The sequence below is a fragment of the Dipodomys merriami genome, unplaced genomic scaffold (assembly GCF_024711535.1).
Source record: "Dipodomys merriami isolate MVZ:Mamm:240054 unplaced genomic scaffold, mDipMer1.0.p SCAF_2, whole genome shotgun sequence".
In the NCBI taxonomy this organism is placed as follows: domain Eukaryota; kingdom Metazoa; phylum Chordata; class Mammalia; order Rodentia; family Heteromyidae; genus Dipodomys; species Dipodomys merriami.
Genome location: NW_027203381.1, coordinates 111,292,543 through 111,317,066, shown reverse-complemented (window position 1 = coordinate 111,317,066; position 24,524 = coordinate 111,292,543). Strand labels below are relative to the sequence as shown.

Genomic DNA, 24,524 nt, shown 5'->3' with positions numbered 1-24,524 from the left:
TAGCACTGTGGCTCAAATGGTAGGGTGCTAGTCTTGAGCCAAAGAAGCACAGGGACAGTACCCAGGCTCTGAGTTCAAGCCCCAGGACTGGCATGGGGGAAAAAATAGAGAGGGACTCTATAGGGGTACACACTGCTTTTGGGGGTGGTAAAATGGTTTAAATTTGTGGTGACAGTTGGTTGCACAACTTGGTGGAATATTGAAAAACACTGAGGTTAAACCCCCAAATATATCTTTTCTTTTTTTTGTCGATTGTGGGGCTTGAACTCTGGGCCTGAACGCTGTCCTTCAGCTCTTCAGCTCAAGGTGAGCATTCTACCCCTTGAGCTACAGCACCACTTCAGTTTTCTAGTGGTTTATTGGAGACAGCAGTTTCACAGTCTTTCCTGCCCGGGCTGGCTTCGACCGCGATCCTAGATCTCAGCCTCCTGAGTAGCTAGGATTACAGGCGTGAGCCTCTGGCGCCAGGCACCTAACTTTTTTAAAGTCTCTTTTTACTGATAATTGAAGTCAATAGTATAAGCACCAGAGCACTGATGAACTTTATACATAGATCACATGAGCAGATTGCCCCCTTCTGGCTGAGACAAAATAATTGCAATAAAGGAAACTGATTGTAATTTGATCACATTCTTTTATTTTCTGACAAGCACATTAATAGATTTTAAATTCTATAAGATCTCTCTATCGCATTTCTGTGAATTTCTATTATATACACAAAAAGCTTATGAGCTGTGTCTAAAGGTTTATAATATTTATGTTTTAAAAGCATGCTGCAAAGGAGTGACACTGTCCATGAAGAAATGTACTCATTACCTGACTTACGTAACTGTAACCCCTCTGTACATCACTTTTTTGGGGGGGATGGGGTCCAGTTGTGGAGCCTGAACTCTGGGCCTGGGCGCTGTCCCTCAGCTCTTCAGCTCAAGGCTAGCACTCTACCACTTGAGCCACAGCACCACTTCCGGCTTTTTTCTTTTTGCTTATGTGGTGCTGAGGATTCGAACCCAGGGCCTCATGCATGCAAGGCAAGCGCTCTACCACTGAGCCACCTTCCCAGCCCTGTACATCACTTTTATAATAACAATTGTAAAACACTTAAGCATTTTGCAATATATGCAGTTTTGTGAAAATACATTCTCGCATAGAAAAAGACCTAGGAAAAATGATAGCAGAAGCTTGCTTGTTTTGTTTTGGCAATACTGGCATTTGAGTTCAGGGTCTCATGCTTCTCAGGAGTTCTTTAAGGATATCAGAATCCTTGGTAACATTTAAAATAGTTCAGTAAAATTCTTTCTTTCTCTCTCTCACCTTCTCTTCCTCCTCCCTCTCCTTCTCTCTCTCCTTCTTGTTTTCCTCTTCCCTTACCTCTCTCTCTTCATTTCCTTCTCCCTCCCCCTCTCCTTCTTCCTCTCTTCCCCTCTCTCTCTTACACTATAAGACAAAAAAAGTTTTGATAAAAGTAGGAACAATATTTCTCTGCATCATTGGTCAAAAACTAGAAATTAATCTTTACATAGCATTTATCTCATAGTGAGCTCATAATCTAGAAAATATCTATTACTTTATCCATCCAATCGACTTGATGACAAACAATCATACCAACTCTTCTAATCTCACCTCTGCAAATTCTCTCAAACTTGAGCCAGAGAGACCTCCTCTGGAGATGTAAGAAAAGTTCAGTCTAGAGTCTGAATTTTAGACTATGCTTGAACAACTCCAATAAAGAAGTCTCTTTTAAAACACTTTACTTAGCATCTTTCTTAGAATGTAGCATAGTTATGCCAGCCAACCACCAGAGGCAACATAATCAGCCACACTTTATAAAACGATGGGAATAAATTTTCACCAGAATCATCAAAAAATGGAGAGCTAATTACTTGGGTCAAATCCATCTGGCCCAATTTATCTTGCTTGAAAACAAAAGCTGTTCAAGAAAAGTTTTGTTGCAAAATTAATTTCTGCTTCAATAAAGTGTTAGTGGCAACAATTAAGACATTAACTCTTATGGTGTAAATTTTTATCTTTATAGCATCTCTTTAGTATGAATATTGACTATTTTAAATATAGACCATATAAATTATAAATAACATGTACACACAGGATATACTATAACCCACAATTGTCTAATCATCCTCATTCATATTTAACCCTATCTATAGCTTCACAATAAATGATCAGAATCTAAAGATATGCTGAAATCCTGTGTTTGCAGGAACAATACAGTCATAAAGGCAGGAAATAAACATAACTATTGACAATGCTAACCTACAAAAAGTACCCTCAAAAATGTTTTGTTGCCGGGCGGGTGCCAGTGGCTCACGTCTATAATCCTAGCTACTCAGGAGGCTGAGATCTGGGGATCATGGTTCAAAGCCAGCCTGGGCAGAAAAGTCTGTGAGACTCTTATCTCCAATAAACCACTAGAAAACCAGAAGTGGAGCTGTGGTTTAAGAGATAGAGCGCTCACCTTGAGCTGAAGAGCACAGGGACAGTGCCCAGGCCCAGAGTTCAAGCCCCACGGCCAACAAAAAAATAAATAAATAAAATGTTTTGTTGAAGAAAAGTACTGAATCCTTAGGATCATGGCTATGGACTAAGCCTTCCTTAAGTAAGACTGAGTCTGGGTAGGCATAAAGGAAAAAGGCTATTTTGTAGTGGAATGTATTGTGAGCAAAGTCAGATGAAGGATATATCTATACCACCTGCCATGAGAAAACAGAACAGGCCAGAACAACTGAAGGTAGTGAAGAGATGCATGGTCATTCTATGGTAGATCTTGAAAGCCACGCCAGGATAAGAAGCCAGACAGAGGGCTGGGGATGTGGAGTAGTGGTAAAACACTGTCTGTCATGTACGTAGGATCTATTCCTAGAACTGCATGAACACAGAGTTAAAGCAGTATGTCCCAAATGGAAGAACTGAGAATGGACAAAAAGGAAATTGGAAAATCCTTATGTAAAAGAAAGAATAAACAATAATAAAAGAGTTTGGCCTTCCAGACATGGTGACACATTTCTATAATCCCAGCATGAGGCTGAAAGTGTCAGAAAGAACAAGAGCTCAAGACAAGCATGGGTTACATATTGTGTTTCGGGTCATCATAAGCTACAAAGCCAGACCTTGTCTCAGAACGAAACAAAACCAAAATCAGAATTTACCCTTTGTCCCATAGCTAGCCAAATGTTTAGAAAAAGAGTTCACGTAAATTGAAGAGGAAATAGCTGAGTTCTGCAGGCACACATGAGTAGATGAGTACCTAGGTAGAGGCTGGTCCAATTCTTCATGGTCCTGGAAGGCTGTGTGAAGTACCTCAGCTAGTCTGCTATCCACTTTCTGTTTACTCTGATTTTAATATTGTGGTAGTACCCATAAGTTATCATTTTTCTTAACATAAGCAGAAAATACAAGTTTCAAAGACCACATAATAGACAGGTGCTAGGGCTCATTCATGCCTGTAATCCCAGCTACTCAGGGAGCTAAGATCTGAGAATCCAGCCAGAGCAGGAAAGTCTGTGAGGCTCTTATCTCCAGTTAACTAGCAGAAAACCAAAAGCAGAGGTGTAACTCAAGTGGTACAGTGCTAGCTTTGAGGGGAAAAAAAGCTAAGGCCCCGAATTCAAATCTCAGTATTGGCACACACACACACACACACACACACACACACACACACACACACACACATTCTGCCTCTGTCTGTCTCTTTCTGTGTCTCTGTCTCTCTCTTTCTCTCTCTCTTTCTTTCTTTCTCTGTCTCTCTGTCTCTCTGTGTCTCTGTCTCTGTCTGTCTCTGTCTCTCTGTCTCTCTCTTTCTTTCTCTTTCTCTCTCTTTCTCTGTCTCTCTGTCTCTCTCTGTCTCTCTCTGTCTCTCTCTGTCTCTCTCTCTCCATAATGGACAAGACCTCAGATTCAGTGGGGCAGGGTGGAGGGTACACTTGACCTAACATGTTTTTAGTGGCAAATGCTACCTACCAAGAGGTATAAACATTCATCAACAGATTTCACTAATAAATATGTAAGTAAAAACTGGCAAGATATCTATCTGATGTTTTAGAAAAATAAAAAATTAAGGAGTCACTGGGGTAGACGTCAACAGAAGCTAGTACAATTAAAAATGAGGATTCTGAAACAGAAAGTTATGAGTGAATAAAATCAGACCACTAATTAATAGAACTGTATATAATTCCCCACAGCAAAACTATAAGAGCAATAAAGGGTATCAAGATAAAAACTCAAGACTATAAAATGCAGTTAGTCAGCCAATACATTTACATGTTTCCAAAAAAAAGTCTATCCCAGTGGCTCTCCATATAATATGGGAACTCTACCATTTAAGCATTAATTAAAATCCACCCATAGCCCAAAATGCCCTGACGCCCCTGGGTACATTCATAGAGAACACAGGAAACTCTAACAAAACCCTCTTATTATTTTTTTAAAAAACCATTTTGAGTAGAAAGCATACCTGCTGTTCTTGTTTATATTCTACAAAAGTAAAAAACAATCACTAGCAGAGCCATTTGGATTCTTCCCATAATTCTCTCTCCCCCGCTTCCCCCAGATTTTGCCAGAAGGGGCTCAGAGGGAAAGCACTTACTTCCTTTCCTCCAGGAGGGCAATTTCTTTCTTGACTTCATGGTACTCCTCTGCGATTTGGCAGTGCTGCTTGAACACCTGCATGGATTCCACGGAATCATGACAGGGCGGTAGCGGCTACACAAACAACAGAAAGAACGAATCAGTTTGTGTCCTTGTATCAGAATTCATGACCAACATAGCATTCTTCTTGTGTTCTTTAGGGGAAGATACTGTATTCTGCACAATCACAGCATGGTCACTCAACATGTGTAGAGTCTGGCTGATTCCATTTGACTGAAGATTGAGAGGTGAACTGATCACCCCTACATTCATCTTCTAGTGACATCCATGGGTATCTCAGAATGGAGTCAGAATTCTGAAACCATTACACATCAGTTACCTGTCATTTGTTGGAAGAAAAATGAGTCTGCCATTCTCCTCATAAATTTTACCCTGCCCTGGGGAAGGGCAGTAGTGGGGAAGGATTTTAGCTGCCTGCTTCAATTACCTCTTGCTTTCTAGCCCACTGGCCCAAAGCAAAATCTCATCTTGCAGAATAGAAAGAACCATGTGAGAAAGGCTCTCTTCTGAGACAAGAAGCCAGCCCCAAGAGATGTTGCCGCAAGAACATAGAAACTCACATGAAAGGACAGAACTCTGTCCATAACCATGAGGCTGAAGAGAGAGCAGGTCTACATTTTTCCTTTTCTCAGAAGACAACATGGCAAAAGTTTTATGTCTAGAATAGATTTTAAAAATTCAGTTTTAAAATGGTGATATTTATAGATGGAGAGCTGTTGAATGATTTTTTATGATCCTTTATGTTCTTTTAACAGTTGCACAAAGCACTTTCAATTCAACACGGCAATGCGTGGACGTACTGCATCTTGAGCACTGTCACCATTCTGCCATTCTTCCCCTGCCCCGTATATCCTGAGTCCGCCATGCTCCCCTCACGTTTCCTAGCTCTGCTTTCATGGATGCACATTGAATATTATGACTGTATTCTCCCCTTGAGTCTCTCTTCATTCTATCCTCCTCCCCTCCCTAAAACCTCCTATTAAAAAAAAAAATCAGCCAAACGGCACGTGTGTTCTCTCCTATGTGAAAGCTAGATCTAAAACATAGTGGGACATGATAAATTATACAAGACTGTAGGCACTCACACACAGTGAGATGGGAGGAAGATACTCTTAGGGGATGAACACTAAAACACAATGCCTCTCTGCCTCTGATCATAGAAAGTAATATTTATCAAAATGAACTCCAGGACATTGAAACAAGAGGATTTTTTTTTTGTTGATCTTTGTGTTATCATTTCATTTTGCTTATTTATCTGTCTTTAGGAGGATAACAGGGGGAGGGGGCACAGAAATGGAGGGACAAAGGGTGAACAAATGCAGCAGTGATACTAGATACTATGTTGAAAATGAACTGTACAATTTGTGTGTGGGAATTGGGAGAGAGCGAGGGAAGGGGTGTCACTGTCCAAAAAGAAATGCACTCTTTACCTGACTTATATAACTATAACTTCTCTGTAGAGAAGTTATAATGACAATAAAAAATACAAAAAGAATGTTTAAAATTTTAAAAATTTAATTCAGTTTAGAATTTAAGGGAGTTTAGAATTCTAATTTCTACATTAGCAATTGCAACTAAAAATCACTATTATATGAACACTAGTTAATTACCTTTTCCTTTCTTTCCTTTTTTTTTTTTTTTTTAAAAAAATAAGGTGTCACTACATAGCCCAAGCTGGCATAAAACTTGTGATATTTCTGCCTCTCCCTCTGTGTGTTGAGACTACAGTCAGGCACCATCTTACCCAGCAAAGTTAATCATCTTTTAAATAGTTTTTCAACCACCTTTTTCAATTACTTATGGAAAAATATGTATAATCTGAGAAATATGAATTCAGTCTGAAATAGACTCATTCTACTCCTTCATTAATAGTCTGTGTGCATAGGCTATGTATCTTACTAGGTCTTACTGTCACTGATTTTGTTTCAGCAAATTGAAAACGAATGAATTTCTTAGTATTTGTAGCTCTTATATTCTTCAAGGACACAGATTTCTGTGGGTGTCATATTTCACAATACCACTTGGGATGTAATAAAAAAGTAAGTTTTACTATCTGAGTGATCAAGAACATGACATTTGCATTTATCACAGGTCATCTATGTAAAGATCTTCTAATAGAAATCAAACTCTAAATAGCTGTGCACACATACTGAAATGTTACTAATATGTACAATGAACTTATATTAAAGATAAAATTTCAGGAGGTAAAAAATTCTAAGTAGGTTAGAACCAAATTTGCCTTTATGTGAAATATCTGTTATGACCTACTTTGTGTAAAAATCTAATAATTATAACATCTTCCCTACTACTCATAAGCACAGTCACAGTATAAACTCAGCTGATTGAGACCATTATCCCTGTTCATACAGAAACAACTTGAAAAGTAGTGTACAGCAGTACACAATATAACTCATCCCATGAGATGAAGCTGTTGCCAAAGGAATTCAGACTTCTGGCACCCGTTGTCTGTGCCCGAGAAATCACCACCCATTCACCAATTTTCACCTGTTACACTGGCAAATTGCCAGGTATCACAGTCAAGGGAATGAAAGCAATGTACCCAGGCAAGCTGTTAAATCATCTGTGCCGTGCTAAAGGATTTGCCTACTGGCAGCCATAAGCTTACACATCCTAGCCTGTCCTTTAGAACACCACAGAGGCCATACTCATTTCAAAACAAGAGTTCAGTATGGGACTTGCCACCTGAGTCAGTGTGAGCCATACATATTCAGCACAGTTTAGATAGCAACTAGAGAACGAAGCCATTGCCTAAAGAATCTGAAACTCGGTGTCAAGAATTCGCATGCTAAAAGGAATATAGATGAGAAACGTCATGTAAAAGGCAGAAATGTCCTTTGCTGCTGTAATTTAATTTTAAAAAGTGAAAATTAACAAAAATTTTAAGGAGAATATTTTTCTCCTCCCTCTCCTTCTCACTTTTCAGTCCTTTTTTTTTTAATGCCAGTACAGGAGGCTTGAACTCAGGACCTCTCCAACTCACTTAGCTGGGCTTCTTGTTCCTTCCTTCCCCCACATTATCAGATCTATCTGCCCACACTCCCTTTGAATTTAGATCCTCAGATCTCAGCCTTTCGAATAGCTAGAATTAGAGATGTGAGAACCAGCACCTGACTCTGTCCTTATTATTAAGGGAGAGTTTTTTCTTCTGTTCATTTTTTAGCTGAATAGTCTTAGTTGAAGGGAACTTAGGCTATTATATGTAAATAATGTGATCATTCTTCTAAGGATGAATGAGAATTGACTGGTAGTTTTTTTAGAAGCTTTTCAATATCTCTTATCAAGCTCTTACCAAGATGATTGTGCAACTTACACCTACATAGTAATATTTTCAAGATTTCCCACAAATAAGGACGTCGGAGTTTTAAAAGAACAAGCCAAAAAAAGATATACATTCTCAATGTTTCAGAGACTGACAAGGCACCAGGTGTCATTTTAGGCTCTGGCTCCTACAAACTTTATCTTTGCCTGAACTTGACATACAACATGGTCCCAGTTCAGAGCCCCTCAATCTGCATGAGAACATGAAAGAGTAAGCAAAGAAAAGAGTTCCCATTGTACCACCCACTTTAACATTGTAAAATTATCTCATAGGTTGACAGAGACTGAAGGGTAGGGGGTGATAAGTTTTGTGTGTGTGTGTGTGTGTGTGTGTGTGTGTGTGTGTGTGTGTGTGTGTGTGTTGCCAGTCCTGAGACTTGAACTCAGGGCCTTGGCACTGTCCCTGAACTTCTTTTGCTCAAGATTAGCACTCTACCACTTGAGCCACAGTACCATTTCTGTCTTTTTCTATTTATGTGGTACTGAAGAATTAAATCCAGGGCTTCAGGCATGCTAGGCGAGCACTCTACCACTGAGCAACATTCCCAGCCCTGATAAGCTGTTTCCTGGAGACTAAGTTTCAATTTAGCGAGAGTATGAAGAAGTTTTAGGGACTGGACATGATAAAATTAATGTGAATACAATGTGCCTAATGTGAATATATATAAAACTTAATGTATGTATATAATATATGCAATATGACTATTCTGAACTATATATACTTAGACAATTTTAAGTTGGTAAATTTCACCTTGTATGTTTTGGGCTCTAGTAAAGAGTGTTAATGTATAAATGATTTTCTCATCAGACTTTTCTATAAAGCCAACCCCACCTCTGAGGCATTGTTACCAGGACTCCCAATCCAAGGCTTACCCCCTTTCTACCCAACCTTTTTCTCTCTTAAATGTTACTCTTCAAACCTTTCACCCTTTTCAAATCCCAATCTTTTCACTGCTAACCCCAGATGTTGCTGGGGAACTCAAAACTGTCCACAGGTCAGGAGGATTTCTGTCCTTAAAAGAAAGAGGACACCAGAAGACCCACACCTAGGAAACTTGGCAAATAAACTTGTGTGTGAATATAGGGTTCTCATCCCAATAGGTATGCTTGAGAACAAAAATATGACGAAATTTCGGTTTTATACTTATTATTTAAAAAAACAGTACAGAGTAATGAGTTGTGTTGATAAACATCCAAATACTCCCATTGCTCTATAACATTGTGTGTGTGTATGTGTGTGTGTGTGTGAGAGAGAGAGAGAGAGAGAGAGAGAGAGAGAGAGAGAGAGAGAGAGAGAGAGAGAGAGAGAGCACTTATTGATGGTGGTTCTCTTGTACATTCCTATGACCTCACCAAATAAGAGGCCATCTGTGACCAGCATGTTCACTGAATAAAATAGTTTGAGTACTCCAAGTAGTTCACTCTTTTTTTTTTTCTTTTTTCTTTTGGTTAGTTGTGGGGCTTGAACTCTGGGCCTGGGCACTGTCCCTCAGATCTTCAGCTCATGGCAAGCACTTTACCACTTGAGCCACAGCGCCACTTTTGGTTTTCTGATGGTTAATTGGAGATAAGAGTCTCATGGACTTTCCTGTCCAGGCTGGCTTTGAACCGCTATCCTCAGATCTCAGCCTCCTGAGTAGCTAGGATGACAGGTGTGAGCCACCAGCTAGTAGTTCACTCTCTATTATGGAGTTTATAGGATTAAGTAGTGTGACATTTACAACACTGCCACTTGAGACCCTGTGTAACTCATGTTCTGATGAAAACTTAAAGAAATACTTAAAAGATTACATGCTGTAACTAGCTGGAAAATGTCTATTAACCTTTTAATTTCTCTTTTTTTTGGGGGGGGGCCTATTACTAGTTTATAGTGAGCAGTTGCATCGTGATACTTCTGAACATCGGTACAGTATACTGTGATCGTATCCCTCTTCCTGGATATATTATAGTGCCATCTTATCCACCCACTCTATTACTCTTTCTGGAATAAAAGTGACACTATTTCAATTTCCATTGCTTGCTTTTTTTGACAATTCTTGTCAGAGAGATGCTCAGTTAATAATTGCATGAAAGGTATGGGTGAGCAATGAATTAATTGTTGTTTTTTAAAATCATTTCTTTTTACATCAGGAGGAGAAAACTTCCTTCTTATCCTCTCCAGAACTGTGCTATATTTCCCACACTTCGGGACATAGCTACTCCAGCTACTCGTTTAAAGAAGGAAATGTGGCATTCCAAAGAGAGGAATCCATGGTTGAAAAACATATACGCAAAGATATTCCTAAGGATGGAGAACAGGATCCCCTGGAATCGTAGAAACCGCTCTGCAGAGACAACTGATGTAATGACATCCGGTCTATTCTACACCCCGATTTAAGGAAATTATGCTAAAACATTCTCCTAACAGCACCTGAATCCAGCTTGGAAACCTGGATGATGAGGGTCAGAGCTTTGGGGGTGGGAGGTTGGAGGGGAGTCATTTCTCCCTTCACCTCGTTTCCTCCACCCCAGCTTCTTCCCATGGCTGCCTGAGGATGGAGCTCCAAAGGCTTTAAATTACAGGGCAGTGCCAGCGAGCTGCCACTATCTCTGGTATCCAGCCCAAACCACGAGGGCAGATTTAACTAGGATGAAGTAAGAGAGAAACCGCAGGGTCGTCTTCCAAGAATGCAGCCTGAGCCATGCCACACAGCTGAGCCACCACCGGTTCACTGTGGACTCTGGGGCTGAAGAAAGGGCCCGGGTGGGAAGGGAAGCTGCCAACCAGCTCCCAGCACGGGGCAAAGCCGGCTTAAGCATTTCCGTTTTCTACTTGGCTCCTTCCAAACACTCCTGGCCTGATCCACTTTAAAAAAAAAAAAAAAAAAGTAAGAATTTAATTTTCCTCTCCCAGCTTCCCACACAGATGATATATTTAGGAAGCTGCACATTCTACAGTGGCTGAGCAGACTGGGTATTTATTCCTTGATTCTCAGGGTGATCTGTTGGGCCGGGGAGAAGGGGAGTGATGTTCCATTTTAAGGCCTCTCAAAATTAACAAACATATGTCTCTTAACACTTAGAAAAAAAATACCATAGTCCAGGCTACTTCTTATCAATAAAAACCTGACGATCTTAGAATTTTAAGTATTTTAGGAACTAATTTGTAGAGTGTCTACACTGTAGTACTTGTATTTACTGTTACTTACATTGCATAACTTACACATTGGATTACCTTGAAGTGAGACAGATTTACGTCTTTTCTGTTGATGTAAGCAACTTAAAAGATAACTCAAAAAAAGTCTCACACTTTTACAACAATGTATGCCCTAATGACCCCTGACTTGAGTTCTCGAAAAAAAAAAATTAAAGGTACCATTTCAAAGCTCCAAGGTAGCTATATATGTTTTCTGAGCAGTCACAGGAATAGTGACAAATGTAACATACATTTCAGCATGTGCATGAGAGGGAAAATGCCAACCCTTTCCAGTCCCACCCATGAGCCTTTTCTAGTCATGGTTCTAAATAGGCGTTAAAAACTATTGCAGCAAAACCATGGAATGCTGGGGTTTCTTCCTCTTCTACCATTTGATTTCCCAGATATCAAGTGATGGGTTGATGCCAGTCCCAAGAGAAGTTTCTGGAGAGGCTGTTTGGATAACCAGATATTTAAGTGAAGTTCTGAAATTGTTTATTCATGGAGGTGACATCAGTTTCTGGACTTATCAGTCTGTCTGAGAAAAGGCAAGTTCAGTGTGTACCACAGAGACACCTGCCACTGTCATCTCTGACCAGATGGAAGGACTTTAAGAGGGTTTAGAGCTATTGCTCAATTTAGTTTAAAAAAAAAATCAAGCTGGTGTCCAAATACCTTGGCCTGATGAAAAGAATAGGGCATCGGAAGCTCAGTATCCCTAACTCAAAACTCAAAAATTCTTCTTTTACTTCATGTCACACATAAAAATGATTGGATCTTAAATATTTCATTCAATGAATAATTTCACGAAGGAAGGAAATTTACATGAATGATTATTGTGAAATTTACATGAACAAATTATTTATAAAAGTAATTTTATGCCTGACCTTCTCATTTAATCTCACAATGCAAGACAGATATTGTTACTTCTACTCTGTAATTGAGAAAAGTAAAGATTAAAGAGAACAAACAACATGCCCCAATTTACAAAACTACTGTAGAACTAAGATCTACACCCAGACCAGTCTGTGCCAGTGCCCATTCTCCAGAACTAGGATTCCTGTGAGGAGGTTTATCATGAGTCACTTATCATCTGGTCTCTGAACTGTATCAGTTTTCAAGTTTAACTCACAACTTACTTATTATCATGTCCTCTGCCTAATTTTAAAACCATGCTTCTCATTTCAAAACAATGAAGAATATATTATAGCATCACTTCAAGTCATAAATAGGCCAAACCACAGTTGACAAATTATAGCAATACAGTGAATCTGTAAGCCGGTCCTAGTTTTGACCCAAATCCTGGAAATATGAAAAAACTCCACCCTCCTTCAGAACAGAGAAAGAGAAAGGACAGTCATTGCAAACAGCAGGAAACTGAGATTTGAAGAAAAGTTAATGGATTTTTATTCACCCTTGCAGTGGGTCTCCTCTCTTCTCATATCTTCTAAACAAGTTTTACCCAAATACTGTCCCTGATGGACATGGTGAATTTAGAAACCTAGTCCCACAAAAGGAACCTGTGCAGAGTAGAATCTATCTTCCACCTGCCCTTGATCAGAGTGAAAGCCCACTTCTGAACCTGGTAAGAGATGGTTACTGTAACACCTACATTACCCTGAGGTCTCTCACCAAACATTTTGCACTGATAGAGACATCAAGAGTAATGTTTGTCACTGCTATTCTTGACCAAGGCTTTTTCTGGCTTCTGTTAAAATAGAAGCACCACAAATTACATGCTCCAACATGTTCACATTCTTGGCAAAGCAACTGAAAAATCTTGGGGGTCAAAGTGGTGATAGAGTATCCACCAAATAGATATTTTATACCTTCACTTTATAAATTACCAAAGAATGTGCAACTAGGATCAGAAAGTCTGAACAAGTTTTGCAAGGTGGTTTTGAACATTTGCGCATGAGAAACAAAAAAAAAACACTACTTATTGAAGGAATTTAGATAGCTCATATATTCTACAAAAAGAGTTAAGGAAACTATAGGAAGAAAGAAAATTCATGGAGATTAAACTTTGACTTCAAGTTTCTCATTTGGAAAGTAGAGATCTAATAGTTAACATATCGCTGTTGTAAAGAACAAATAAGATTATATATAGAAAAACATCTCATGCCTAAGAGGTATTCTATACTAAGAGGTACTCTGTAAGCCTTGGTAGAGTCTGAAGTTTTGCAAAGACTGACAATAACCACCTGGTACTGGTTTTTTTCCCTAAGCCAGTTTTTATAGCTCCAATAGAGGTAATCAAGAAACAACCAGTGGGCTGGGAAGGTGGCTCAGTGGTAGAGCGCTTGCCTTGCATGCCTGATGCCATGGGTTTGATTCCTCAATACCACATAAGCAGAAAAAAAGCCGGAAGTGGCGCTGTGGCTCAAGTGGTAGAGTGCTAGCCTTGAGCTGAAGAGCTGAGGGACAGCACACAGGCCCAGAGTTCAGGCCCCACAACCAGACCCCCCCCAAAAAAAGAAACAACCAGTCCTCCTCAAATAGTGACAGGCACAGACTCTTCTTTGCTTTGTAGACGAGTTATTCTCCCGTAGTGGATTGAGATTGAGATAGTTGGTTAAAAACTTCTAAGAACCAATATGTGCAACAAAGGCCCTGAATCTGCCTATTAGGAAGGTGCATTCTGTAAATGGATGGTTCACATAAAGCATTTTCTTTGCTTTTGAGACAGACTTACTGTTGTAGAATTGTTTTATTAAAAAAAAAAACTATTCTGTGCTAAGCATGGAGACAAGGATATGCTTTTAGATGCTGTTCTCCCTTCTTGATCCTTACTGTCCTTCATCAATCCTTCATACCCTGGGTTACACTAAAGCTTACAGGCATCAACTACGAACAGGGGTAGCACTCAGCAATAAATGTTCATAGCAAACTCAATCATCCTCTTCATACAATAAACAAGCACTTTTTAAAACATGTTTAAATGCAATTCTGATAACATTCTCCATGTTGGAAAGAGGCAAAGTAATATATTTGAAGAGGGAAACATCAAAACCCTTGAGCCAGAAACTACTCTTTCAAATGCCTACCTCATTAAAGATTAAAGAAGATGAACTGGTCTCACTGGAGTAAAATAATTAAATAGATCTAATTCCTAATACATGTCAAGTAGAATTAAAGCTATAAAATTTAAATGGATCTAGTGATGTTTTCACAGAAAAATCATCTAAGTAACTGTCAGGGGTCCTATGAATTTTGTGCAGAATGGTCCACAGGCCTGGGAAGACCAGTAAAGCTCCTAATTTTAAAAGTGGGGTTTTTCCAATACAAAAGAAAGAGTAAAATGTATTATTCATAATTTGATGGGGGAACAAGAACCAGCATATATTTTCTGTTTTGTTTTCAAACATGTTCACTCCTTGTTTTCACCTGACTATGAGGGGTAACAACACAAAAAAGAGGAAAATGGTTACAGGAGGGGAAATAGTTATCGTAGGTTTTTGTGTGTGTGTGTGTGTGTGTGTGTGTGTGTGTGTGTGTGTGTGTGTGTGTGTGTGTGTGTGTGTGTGTGTGTGTGTGTGTGTGTGTGTGTGTGTGTGTGTGTGTGTGTGTGTGTGTGTGTGTGTGTGTGTGTGTGTGCTGGTCCTGGGGCTTAAACTCAAGGCCTGGGTGCTGTCCCTGAGCTTCTTTTGCTCAAGGCTAGCATTCTACCAGTTTGAGCAACAGCACCAGCAGCTTTTTCTAAGTCATTTATTGGAGATAAGAGTCTCACATACTTTCCTGCCCGGGCTGTCTTTGAACCACAATCCTCAGATCTCAGCCTCCTGAGTAGCTAGGATTACAGGTGTGAGACACCAGCACGTGGCTAGTTATTATTTTATATCCCAGTCACATCAGCAACAGGACATGATAATATGACAACTCCCTGCATCCACACCGTCTCCTCCCCTCCCCCCACCCAGCTGTAAGGACAGAGCCAAAGCAAGGAATATGGCAAACAGTGAGTATATCAAAAGAGGAGGCAGAAAGAGAGGTGGCCTTTTCAGGAAGGAAAGGGAATCTGTTCAGATATCAGGAATCAAGAGAGATGGGTGGAAGACTCTACCTAGAGAATATGGGAAGAGGGAAATACAGTGACTGACTGCTGGAGAGGAAATTGTCGGGGATGACAAAGCTGTCTTTTGACAGCTGAATGGTAATCACATAACCCTCCCACCTTTGGTGCACCTTCCGTAATACCTACACAACTAAGAGTGCTCTATTGAGTTAGTTTCCTGTTGGAAAAGCTCACAACTGCCCCGAAATGAGAGCGCTACCAAGAGTCCAGGTCACACTTGGGTTGCTCTGGGTTGGTTTTAAAGGGTCACTCCAGCAATGGAGCACCAGCTCTTCCAACTTCTCCTTATTGCTACCAGGTTATTTCATTTCATTTCACTGGCAGCACTGGGCTTTGAACTCAGACTCATGCTTCCTAGGCAGGCACCCTATCACTTGAACCATGCCCTAAGTCCTTCTTTGCTTTGGTTATTTTTCAGATAGAGTCTTGCACATTTGCCGAGGGCTGCCCTTTAACCTTGATACTCCTACCTAAGCGTCCCCTGTAACTGGGAGTACCACACTTGACTTGTTTTGTTGAGATGGGGGTCACATTAACTTTTTTTTCTGGTCTAGCATCACACTTTGATCATCCAGATCGCTACCTTCTGGGTAGCTAGGATTGCTTCTAGACTTTTAACCCAGAGGATCTAGCACTAAGAGCAAAAGCAACCAGAAAGGAGCGTACTCAAAACCAGAAAGGGCTACTAGGTATAGGATACAGTGAGAACAGCCCTAACCTGAACAGGCAAATTCCAAAATGCCCCCCAAATCCAAAACTTTTTGAGTACTGAAAGATTTTTTCCACAAAACACTAGGATGGGTCCCAGTCAAAACACAGGTGCAATAAAAAAATTTAACCTTCAGGCTGTGTGCTTAAAACTAGATGAAACATAGTTTATGTTTAGAAAGAGGTCTCATCCCTGAGCCATCTCATTATGTATATGCAAATAGTCCAAATCCAAAAACATCTTGAGATCTACACATTTAGGATAAGGGTTATTTTTGGTAAAGGGTTTTGGTTATTTTGGATAAAGAGATTGCTCACCTCTCCTAAAGGCTTCAAAATCAGCATTTGGAGAGAACGTTGTGGTGATCAAGCAAAATAAATGAGTAAAGGACTCAAGATCACTAAGAAACTTGTCAAACTGGACTCTAAAGTTATGTGAATAACTCAAGTGAGGAATAGCTCAGTTGGGAGAGCATCAGCCAATGAGCAAAAGGATCAGGTACCAAGTTCAAGTCCAGTCTCAGACAAAAAAAGAAGAAGAAAAAAAAAATAAAGAACTCAAGTAAATGACTGACCCAAGATCAGTCTCTGGGTACTTTAGGCAGAATCATTTTCTTTGCCTAGAATCACCATATGTCCCCTACAGCAAATTAAAATGGCAAAAATTAGCCATTTTCTGAAAAAGTAACAATAATTGGTGTGTTCAACTGAGCTATCATTGCTAGATCATCTAGAACTATGTATACAGCTATTTTTCTCACAGGTCAACCCAACCATTTAATGCACAATAATTATCTGTAATTAAAATCTGTTAGATGACAAGAGGCAGACAGGCAGTGGAGATCAGAGGATGATTCCCAAGTCTTGGGGAAAAAAACACAAGAAATTCTCTCTGTGGAATTTATCGTTAAATCATTAACCCAATCAAAGCCAAAGTTCCAAAAGGCTTGGAGGCAGCCACAGCCAAGAACAGGGAACAGTCCTTTTCCCAGACTCTAGAACTCCTTAAAAAGAGGAGCTGTTGGGGAGATTTAATTTTTTGAGTTCTAAGTATATTTTAAATATGAAAGCCTTGTCTGTTGTATGGCTAGTGAAGATCTCCCAATCCGTGGGCTTTCTACTGATCTTGCTAGCTACATCCTTTGCCATGCAGAAGCTCTGCAGTTTCATGCAATCCCATTTGTCCAACCTTTCTTTAATTTGTTGTGTTTCTGGGTCTTTATTAAGAAAATTCCAGCCTTTGCCAAGGAGCGCTAGAGTTTCAAGGACTTGGAAAAAATGATATTAAGTGAAGTAAGCCAGACCCAAAGAACATAGGTCCCATGGCTTCCCTTATTTGAAATATCTGGTATGCATCTAGGATAATCTTAGCAGATGAGCAGAATAGCTCAATAGCTATGTACATATGACCATATAAGATGAGGCTGAGTGAAATGAGCTCCAAGACATGGACACAAGATGTTTTTCTTGTTGTTGTCGTTCTCAATGTACTACATGATTTTTTTCTTTTGTATTTTTCCCCCTATGGTTTATTCCCTGTTGTCACTATATTCAATTTTGTACCCTGGACATTATGTATACGTTTATCTGAACTAGGGAAGGGAAGGGGAACAACAAAATGATGAGACAAAGGACAAAGGAACCTATGCAACAGCAATGCTCACAAGACAATAAGAGAAATGGGGAAAAACAAAAAATAGCAGCTGTGTTACACTATAAGGTTTGGAAGTCCTGGCGACACAGCCAGATAACCAGAAGAACCCATGAGGACTTCAGCCTGACTCTGAAGTTCTAGAAGTACACAATGTACCCCACTCGGCATCCAGCTCAGTCTCCCCTCTTTGGCAACTCTCTGAGATAATACGGAGGAAATCAACCTTTCACGACCTCCTTACCTGCAGCTGCTGGTCTAATTCTGGAAAGACCAAAGGAATGGAGTCTTCAGGAGGTGGATCATCTAAAACAAGAACATAATGAAAGTTGGCTTTTTTGTTTGTTTGTTTTTGTCTTATAAGAGCCTCTTTGCAGGGACCAGGTTTGTACCGACGTGGTTAAGCGATCAGTATCTGGTGCTGAAGTCATTTTCATTACTTCATTTGGGGAAAGACAGAATGTAGAAGACAATTTCATTTATTTTCTATAGACACAAAGATGTGGGTTACATAGCCTGACCAAACTTAGGGCAAAATTTATATGTATATTTTATGTTTATGTATACTGGAATCTTCACATGTCCAGTCTACTAAATCTCCAATTAAAAGCTACTTAATATTCTCACATTGGCCAAAACCAAAAATTATGACACACAGTATAATGCTTAAACAAGGTGTTAGTAAGGTAGCCAGAACAAGTTCAATGGAGCAGAAGAACACACTAGTGGAAAAAAGCATTCCGCTCCGAATGCCTGCAAGTGCTGAAGCGTTAATGCTCTTGCTGTCTGCTCTTACCACAACAAACCAATAACAGGCAATAGACCAGGAACTCATTCTGGGTTCCACTGGGTAGCAGGCAACAACTCAAACAGGGTATTTCTTCCTGGGGTGCTAGGCAGCAGTTCCAACCTGCGACAGAACCCATGTCTCTGTTGAAGGAGACCCTGAACACCAACAGCTGTGGCAATCCTGTCCACAGATCCAAGTGTGGTTCTCAACAGGTACTTAACTCTCTCTCAATCAAAAGATACATCCTTGGAAACAGAGGCCTACTCAAGTGGTAGAGCACCAATGCACACATATGCACACACGTGAGGACGCGCGCCACATACACACACAAACACAATGCATTCTCAGTAGCATCTGAGGAAACTTGACAAAAAATTGGCTTGAAATATCCAAGCCACCTCCAGCTCTCTTCAGTATAGTTTGTTGACGTATAGATTGTTCACTCGGCCCTGAAGCCAAAGAGCAGCCCGTTGATGGGCAGAACCTCTGTCTCTCCAGGATAACTGGCTCTGAGGGACCTTTGCCTATTCATTTCCAATTCCTACCCCAATACGTGACTATAAGAATACAACATAACCCATACTCCGAGAATAATTTAAAAACAAAAGCCATTTAGGGGCTGGGAAGGTGGCTCAGTGGTAGAGTGTTTGCCTTGCATGCATGAAGCCCTGAGTTCGATTCCTCAGTACCACATATACAGAAAAAGCCAGAAGTGGCGCTGTGGCTCAAGTGGTAGAGTGCTAGTCTTGAGCACAGAGAAGCTCAGGGACAGCACCCAGGCCCTGAGTTCAAGCCCCAGGACTGTCCAAAAAAAAAAAAAAGCCACTTTAAATTGTAATAAAGCAAGGAAAGGTCATTGCTTTTATAGTATCATGAACATAATTAAATTTACTGATAAAATGGACTGATGTTCTTTTTTAACTACAGGAAATGATTCAGGCTGTACACAGTGAAGAAACAAGTACAGTCATTTTTCCCATCCAAGGAGGCTTGGTTCTAGGACTCCTCCACTAAAATCTGAGGATACTCAGTTCCTTATGTAAAATGAAGTATTTGCATTTAACGTAATCGCAGCCGCCCCTCCCCCCCCCCCATATGACTTGAAATCACCTCTAGGTTACTTCCAACACCTACCTAATGAAATTGCTGATGTAAGCTGTTGTACTGTATAGTTTAGGAGGAAAATGAAAAGAAAACCTGCTCAAGTTCAATACAGACACAGTTGTGTTTTTAAAAATGTCTTTCATATGGTTGAATCTGAAGATGCAGAACTCACAAATATGGAGGGCCAACTGTATTTGCTCCTATCTCACTGACAGCACAGTTCAAAATAAAACGTGGTACCCAAAGCATTCTGGTCTTCTAAGGAATTATATCTCTTTGAAGATAATCACCAGAGAGATTTAACAACACAAGGATGGTATTAACCTCTGCCAAACACCTCAAGGGGATTGTCAGTTAATAGCATTTGGTATATTTTAGTCCAGCACATATAATAATACTCTCATCTAAAAGTGACTTAAAATAACGGCAATAGGTCACAAAGCTGAATCCATTCTGGACCTGCACCTGTGCTTCTCAATGGATACCCATGGGCTTGCTGACATTGCTTAACTGAACTTCACAGAAGGTTCATTTCAGGTTCTTTGAATGCTCTTTTCTTACTCAGAAGCAAAGAGAAAGAAATGTAGCTAATGACTGTGACTTTTCAAAACCACTCCATCACTTGCAAAGAACTGAACAAAAGACAGAAATATCCACTGTCAGTACCAGGCCCATTACACAGTATGCCTTCATTGTTAAGATTTATTACTGTACTTTGTAAAACGGGTGCATTTAGTTTACTTCAGTACAATTTCAAAAACCTAGACACCATGATTATTTTAGGCTCTTCGGGCCAAGGCCAAAGGAATTTGGCACAGGTAAAGAGGAACATATTATAGTTTGGCATCCCAACCCTAGTAATCATAGACGAGTAAGCACTTGTTGGAAGGCCAAACCACTTCCGTAAAATGCCTCACAGACAGGGTGTTCTAGAATTCAACAAGATACTCAGAAATGGAGCTCATTGCTTCCTGACACTTAATCCACCAGATCCTCTATAATGTTGTTTGCCCATTGACTTTCCTATAGTAATGTAAATAGCAAATCCCTAGTATGTCCCAGAATTAATGGGTTCAGCATAGAAATCTCCATCATTACTTATAGTTACAATGTTGATAGATATACCATGCATAGATATATATGCATCTATCTATCTATCTATCTATCTATCTATCTATCTATCTATCTATCTATCTATCTGTCTGTCTGTCTGTCTCTCTCTCTCTCTCTCTCTCTCTCTCTCTATATATATATATATATATATATATATATATATGGGATCATAATGATACTTTTACAGATAAATGAAGGCTTAACTACATTGGACTATCAGAAATAACAGTTGAATGTAAGAGTTGAAATGAAAGTTGAATTGATTGACATAAAAATAAGCACATAATGAATCTTTTCTAGACAAGCAAAATGAAAGCAAGACTGTTAAAGAATGGATTAAATTGGATTAACCAAAACAGGAAATGGTCATGAAAACAAGAAAACCAAAGGCAGATGTAAGGAGACTGAGTCTGAGAGCCAGCCCTGCAACTCCCTGCTTGCTGCCTGCCATCTGGTTTAGCTGGCAGACCTGCCTGCCAGAAATTTCAAGGCTTGCAAAGCTGCTCACAAATCTGCCCCACACTGACGTGTGGGGTGTTTGCTTTTAAATAGTACTGCCTTCTTTGACTGGTGTTAAAAATAGGCAAATATTCTAAAAGCAGAATGATGAATCACAGGATTGGGCTACAAGGAAAGAAAGAAAATGATTCAGGCAGACTAGTAGCACAGCTGCTCTAACAACATTTGGCCAAATTGTAAAATATTTTGATGATGATCCTAGAGTAGAGTCTCTGAGAGTAGTTTGGTTTGTTTTGACAATTGCAGAAACATAAAGAAGACAAAACCTAGTACCTAATACCTTTATCAAAAGCCCCTGGGCATATTTACCTTTCTTATCTTGGAGGGGGGGGAGGGAGAAAGAGAGAGAGAGAGAGATCCCAGTGCAAGTACATTTTTAGCAAAATTTACTGACCACATACTATTGTATGTATGTGTACTGGTACTGGGGTTTGAATTTGGGCTTAGGCGCTGTCTCTTAGACTTTGCACTGAAGGCTAGCACCGTGGCCAGTTGAGCCACAGCTCCACTTCTGGCTTTTTGTTCATTAGTTGGAGATAAGAATCTCACAGACTTCCAGCCTAAACTGGCTTTGAACTACAGTACAATTCTCAGATCTTTTGGCCTCCAAATTAGCTAGGATTATAGGCATGACTACCCAGCTCCCACTACATACTTTTGAATGTTTATCATATGCAAAAGAGGGACTCAGAGATAAGATTGATGTTAAGCCAAATGAACCCCAAGATAGGGACACAAGTGGTTTTTTCTTTCTTGCTATTGTTTCTAACGTATTTATAAGGTATCATGTGATTTTTCTTTTGATGCTTTGTATGTCCCTTCCCTAGGGTATAACCCCTGTTTTCACTGTATTTGATGTTGGTATAATTTGGGGAGGGAAAGGGAAAATATTGTTTAAATAGGGATACAGTTTGACCCATTGCAAAAATGAGACACTATGTCGAAAAACGAACTTTACAATTTAGGTGGGGAGGGGGTGGTGGTTGGAGGGAGTGTAGTTGTGGAGATTGGAGGGAAGGGATGGTAGGGGAAAACAAAGGAGGAGGCAACAATGCTTGATAAGAAATGTACTCATTACCTTGCTCATGTATTGTAACCCTTCTATACAGTATTTTCACAATAAAAAACTTATTTAAAAAAAAAAAAGAAAGAGGGACTCAGGGTTGTATGCTAAGTTGGAAAACCATTTTATCACAATAGAATGTATTAAGGCATTAATTTGTAAGGCCTCCTCCCTTCCAAACTGGCACTATGGAATTAATGGGCCAAACAAGATATAACCCAAAGGAATTTCTCAAGGGATAAAATATAAAGGAAATGTTAAAGAGGAATTTTATTTGGAGTAAGCAGATGTTCACTGCCTGTTTGGCAAACACAATGCGAGTAAGCCAATGGTCCTTAAGATAGAACTCTCTTGTTGGTATCCCAACCATTATGACATACCATAGTACATTCTCTCATGGGCTCATCTCAGCATCTACTGAGCAGCTGTTGAGTTGCTTTTGTGACTATTCTGTTTTCAGATTCCCTTAAACTGTCTTCTCTGGTTTTCCACGAAGTAGACAAATGTGACACATTGGTCTGTAACCAAAAGCCTCTCTCAATGAGGTTTGCGATCTCAGTTATTAGAAAACTTAAAATTATTAGTAGCTGAAGATACAAGGAGCTGAGTGGACATTGAGTTCCCTCGAAGAACAAGGCCCCAAGAAAAGGAGCCCCCAACACTTCAAGAGTGTCATGTGAAACTGAAGTGTCTGACCGCTCCTGGGACCCCCTCCATCATACCACTCTGACCTTCTTTACCTTTTGGTCCTTGGGCTCTCCACATGTATGTTTTAAACCTACTCAAGTTTTCCTAAAATATTTGGGAACTACGCCTTAGCGTAGCCAACTTTTTAATTTAGCTTGTGAAGGTGATTCAGAAACATTTCTCTTTATAACAGAGAGGCCATTTTCACACCAAAATCATATGAAATTTAGAATAAAGGAGCACTGGCTAGGTATGGTAGAGCATACTTGTAATCCCAGTGGTAAGGAGGCTGAAATGGGAAAATTGAGAGTTTGAGTCCAATCTGGGCTATAACAGTATGAGTATGAGGCCCGCCTAGTCTACATACAGAAACTCCATCTTGAAAAAAGGGAAGTCTATTACGTTAGATAAATTTATCTTTATAGACTAAAGCAAACACATCCCTAAACAACTTTATTGTACTACCTTTATTTTCTTTCATTCTTCCTCCTCCTCCTCTTGCTCCTCCTCCTCTTCCTCCTGTTCCTCCACCTCCTCCTCCTCCTCCTCCTCCTTCTTCTCCTTTCTTTTTTTGTGTGCTGGTACTGAGGCATAAACTCAGAACCTAATGCTCTTGCTTCTGGTTTTTTGTTTGTTTGTTTTGTTTTGCCGGCTAATCATTGATAAGAGTCTCTGGGTTTGAACCAAGATCCTCAGATCTCAGTCTCCTGAATACCCAGAATCACCGGATGAGCTATTAGCATCTGGCTCTTATTTTTTTCTTTTTATATAAGAAAAGTGAAAACTTTATCAAAGCTAGTCTACAGACCAGCACTTGAGAACCACTAAACATTATCTTGATGGGACTAGGAAGGTATCTCCCCTTCCCATTACGCTCACCATCATTGGGAAATTCTTGCTTAGAATAGGTTTAGTTCTTCTCACAGAGGAACAGACCCCGGGAGAAGGAGAAGTCACACTCAGACTTCCCAAGCCAATTCCCACCCAGCCAGGAAATAAGTTACAATCCTGGCCTGGACCCTCTGAACATACCTCTACCTCGTCTAGTCAGAGCTGGCTGCGTGCACGTGTGACCTGCACCGTTGTACAGTCCCCTGCCCAGCTGAGCCCCAAGCTTGCGCTAATGTCTTCCATATGTCTTGAATCGTCTTAATGGTTGACTAAGGAACTCTCTGCATGTTCATCTTTTGCCATGCTCCAGAATGTATGCAGCAGCTCTTGCCACAGTATGCGTCCTCTGGGTGCTGCTATGCCAGACACTGTCCAGCAGGCTGCAGAGGACAAACTGACTCTAGAGGCAAGGAAGTTTGGCCAGTGATTTCAGTGGTAAAGCTCCTATAAAATCTTTCTTGGGAATCATTTTCCTAAGACAGCTCCTAATCGCTTAAGATACACCCAACAGAATCAATGCCCAGGAGGACAGACCTGTGGGTGAATTTTAATTTGACTGTTTTAAAAAAATTGATGAATGTGAACCACCACAGTAATTTCTCTGAGACTCAATTTTATCCCCTGCAAAATGGGCAGAGTTTAATTTGCCTCAGAAATTTACTATTGATAAAGGCATACATATGCCAATTGCTGAGCCTGAAACCTGGTACTTAGGTCATAACCAGTGACAATAATAAATGTTTAATATGA

The 24,524-nt window shown here is 40.0% G+C and overlaps 1 protein-coding gene across 1 annotated transcript in view; it reads right to left on the bottom strand.

Moving 5' to 3' along the window:
• Map3k7cl (MAP3K7 C-terminal like) overlaps window positions 1–24,524 on the bottom strand; it is a 41,164-nt gene that overhangs the window by 6,607 nt on the left and 10,033 nt on the right. The window contains exons 3-4 of the mRNA XM_070028779.1: window positions 17,852–17,913; window positions 4,598–4,713 (exon numbers count right to left, since the gene is read on the bottom strand). Coding sequence (XP_069884880.1) covers window positions 4,598–4,713; window positions 17,852–17,913 — 178 coding nt within the window. The remainder of the gene's footprint in view (window positions 1–4,597; window positions 4,714–17,851; window positions 17,914–24,524) is intronic.